Genomic DNA, 3,675 nt, shown 5'->3' on the forward strand with positions numbered 1-3,675 from the left:
CCCCCCCCAAAAAAAAACAACCCCACCCCACAAGACCAGGTGAAGGCCTTATCTAAGGCCGAACAAGATACAAGGAAGAGAACAATGGCGAGGTTCTCACTGCTGGTGTTTACTCTGCTCTCACTCTCGACTCAATCAGTGTTTGGTAAGTGAGTACTTAAAGCATAGATATTCCATAGAAATCTTAACCCGTTAAGTTATATTTATTAATGTATTTTTCTTTACTTGAATCAAGAATGTAACCTCCAGTTAGACAACCAAGAATATCCCCCTCGGCTTCAGATTCCTCTGTCATACTCTCATGGTAGTAGAGGATTCTATTAATCTTCGACAACACATATGACAATAATTTTATCGAATTAATATTATTGATTTTGGACATTAAAGAGTGTATTCCTGAAAAGGTAAAAAAATAAATAAAAATATATATACTTTAAAAAAGCGGGCAACTTATTATATCAAACCTAAAGTTAACCACATATGTTGTCATCAAAAGTGGACAAGACAATATGACTCTTAATAGAGTCAGATGATAAATCTGCAAGTTCACACGAATCACCAAATACTCGACTAACACTATGGGTCGTTGTTTTTAAATTAATATTGTACAAGGGTGAGAAATGGCATCACAATCGCGCTAATCAGTAGGTAATTAAGATACCTCGCGCGGTCATGTAAACTAATTAAAGTCCTGACCTTGATCTCCCTCACCTCTGTTGAATGTTTTACAATCCCATTTCGTTTTTATAAAAGTCAGCAGCGACTCTATGAAATTAAAAGCATAGACACAAAATCGATAAAGTTTCCTGATAAAAGTGATCATCTCCGTTGTATTATCCTGACTGTCCAATGTAAGTCAGTGTCCGGCTCGCTGTTCGAACACAGCACTGTATAACTTACCGTGTAAGGAAGGTGAGTTGTAGCTAAATATTCCGCCTTGGTAGTAGTCATGATGACACACTGATGTGATAACTACACAGATTCTCAAATATGAAACCACGGAGTTGACGATCACATAAAAAAAACACCTAAAGATGATGAAAATTCGGTAGTGTTACAAGTGTTGAAATGTAAAAGGTCATTTTAAATATGTCACCGTTGTACTTCAATCAAATCAGTCACGGGATACGTAAATCCATTAGTCTCCGTCCAAATACATATATTTGTTAATACAAACATACACTAAGGTACGGTAGTGCTGTCCATTATATGACCAGCGGTCACTTTGTCATCAGTTTGTATAGCATTGAACGGCAGAACAAATATAAACTGTAGCAAAAAGTCATTTACTGTTACAGGCCAACAACAAATAACACCATAACAGTGATATAAAGCTATGTACATAATGTTTAAAGTAATACGGACCAAAACAGATTTCACTCAAGATCCTACTTCGACCATCGTTCGATCTTGGCACTAAGCTGATTAGTGAGGGATAATCTCATTACTTACCCGGTCCCTATATAGGCTGTATGTTAGTTCCTCAGAGGTCGGTACTACTCTCCATTTATGTAAGGATTAAACTATTAAATACAGGTCCATTCATTAACTAAATCCATGTCTGAATTATAACATATTACAGTACTAACGAGTCAGATACATTTGCTATACATGTCCACACTATAGTCGTCACAGCACACAGCTGAGAAACTTGGAGGCACGTTAAGGGTTAAATATTCTCATTAATTGACATTTTAATAATATTTCATATATCTAGGTTAAAATCTTTACAAAAACATTATGTTAATGATATATTTTATAACTCTATTTGACTATATAAGGTGTAATGGTGTATAAATAAACAACATATGGGCCTCTATGTGTTACGCCCCAACCCTCTAAATTCTTATTTTTTCCTTTGCATATATATTGTTTAAGAAGCATTGTCTGCAATACACAATATAGCGTGTATTTTAACTCTAGGTGGTTTAGATAGAGATCTCTCTACGTATATCCCAGTGTTATCGTTTCACGGATCAGTTCAATAAAATTCAGACCAGATATATGAACGCTGTTCAGTATGAATGGCCCTGAATGAATTAACCCAACTGATAGATATATATGTATCAAGATTTAAATAACAGGTGACGGCTACTGTAACGAATGTCTACTCTGCTTGATTAGGTCCGTTTACATGCATATACATCTTTTGTAAGAATTAAAAAACACTTTATTTAATTGGAATTAGCATGTGAATGAGAGATAGACAATGAATACCGTCGTTACGGAGACACGCATACACAATAGCGTAGGTGAAATAATGCGAAAACTAGTTATATATATATATAAAAGGTCGCGCTATTCACATTCGTACCCTGCTTAGGTTGGACACTGAAAATAAAAAAGGTCCAAAACACCGGAAGAATGGCGGGACAATTAGTAGTATCTTTACGAGACTCGGCTCGATACTGTATTTGAATTTTTTTATTCGAAGAATACAAGAGTTATCGACCTTTTGTTATTAATCTGCTCCTTTGAACACACGATGTAACTGTCAGGCATCACATAAACAAAGCATTTATTTTATAAAAAAATACTCGATAACAAACAATGCGATACAATTACTACTCGCATACTCGTTTCAAATCCACTCGGTTCTACGTCTTATATAGTAAATACTTTAAATACTTTTAAAGTAAAAATATAAAAGTGAAAAGGTTGCCATTACCAAAACCTAACACCACACAATAATAAAACAATCATGTGTATACATATTCTCAATTTTTAGCGACGAAAGTGCCGACAAAAGTGCCACTACTGGTCAAAATAAATATATGAACCCATATATCAAATTACAATGTAATTATGAGAAGATATGTCAACTTAAATAGTGTAATTTATTTTCAAGTTCAAGAAAGTGTTATCTTTTTTCAAGACTCCCTTAGTCAGGACGTTCATGGGTCACGGTTTTCAAATGATGCCGTCATAATCCAGATCGGGCTTAAACTTCATACTTCTATAGAGCTGTAGATTTCACTCTCTTCTACTTTTTATGACTTTGCATATTTTTACCATTCTTTTATCTTAATAAACGTTTTCTGATCTATCTATGTAAATCTATTTAGCTTGTTTATGAATCAAGAAGACATACTATTTGTATTTTATATGATATTAATAAGGTGTGTAATAAAAATAGCTTCTCCACTTGAAACAATTAGAGAATACCGAAGCGTCAAAAAACAGAAGTAAAAAAAAACAACGTAAAAATGTTGGGTGTTCTGTATTTATTATACCACACATAAAAATGTTAGGTGTTTCTGTTTCTATTATACCACACATAAATATGTTAGGTGTTCTGTATCTATTATACCACACATAAATATGTTAGGTGTTCTGTATTTATTATACCACACATAATTTATGTTGGGTGTTTCTGTTTCTATTATAACACACATAAATATGTTAGGTGTTTCTGTTTCTATTATACCACACATAAATATGTTAGGTGTTCTGTATCTATTATACCACACATAAATATGTTAGGTGTTCTGTATTTATTATACCACACATAAATATGTTGGGTGTTTCTGTATCTATTATACCACACATAAATATGTTAGGTATTTCTGTTTCTATTATACCACACATAAATATGTTGGGTGTTTCTGTTTCTATTATACCACACATAAATATGTTAGGTGTTTCTGTTTCTATTATACCACACATAAATATGTT

General features: G+C 33.3%; 1 protein-coding gene across 5 annotated transcripts in view; it reads right to left on the reverse strand.

The window, feature by feature from the left end:
• LOC110457881 (leucine-rich repeat-containing protein 74A-like) overlaps nt 1-1,631 on the reverse strand; it is a 26,784-nt gene extending 25,153 nt beyond the window's left edge. For 4 of the 5 annotated variants that reach the window (XR_002463731.1, XR_002463730.1, XM_021509331.1 and 1 more), the window contains exon 1: nt 901-1,298. Coding sequence is in view for 2 of the 5 variants with exons in the window: in XM_021509331.1 (XP_021365006.1) it covers nt 901-951 (51 nt within the window). In the remaining 3 variants the exon portion in view is untranslated. Of the gene's footprint in view, nt 1-900; nt 1,299-1,452 lie in introns of those variants that run through there. The other variant, XM_021509333.1, reaches the window with a different exon arrangement.
• Between the last annotated feature and the right edge of the window lie 2,044 nt (nt 1,632-3,675).

Source organism: Mizuhopecten yessoensis, unplaced genomic scaffold (assembly GCF_002113885.1).
Source record: "Mizuhopecten yessoensis strain PY_sf001 unplaced genomic scaffold, ASM211388v2 scaffold9369, whole genome shotgun sequence".
Lineage (NCBI taxonomy): Eukaryota > Metazoa > Mollusca > Bivalvia > Pectinida > Pectinidae > Mizuhopecten > Mizuhopecten yessoensis.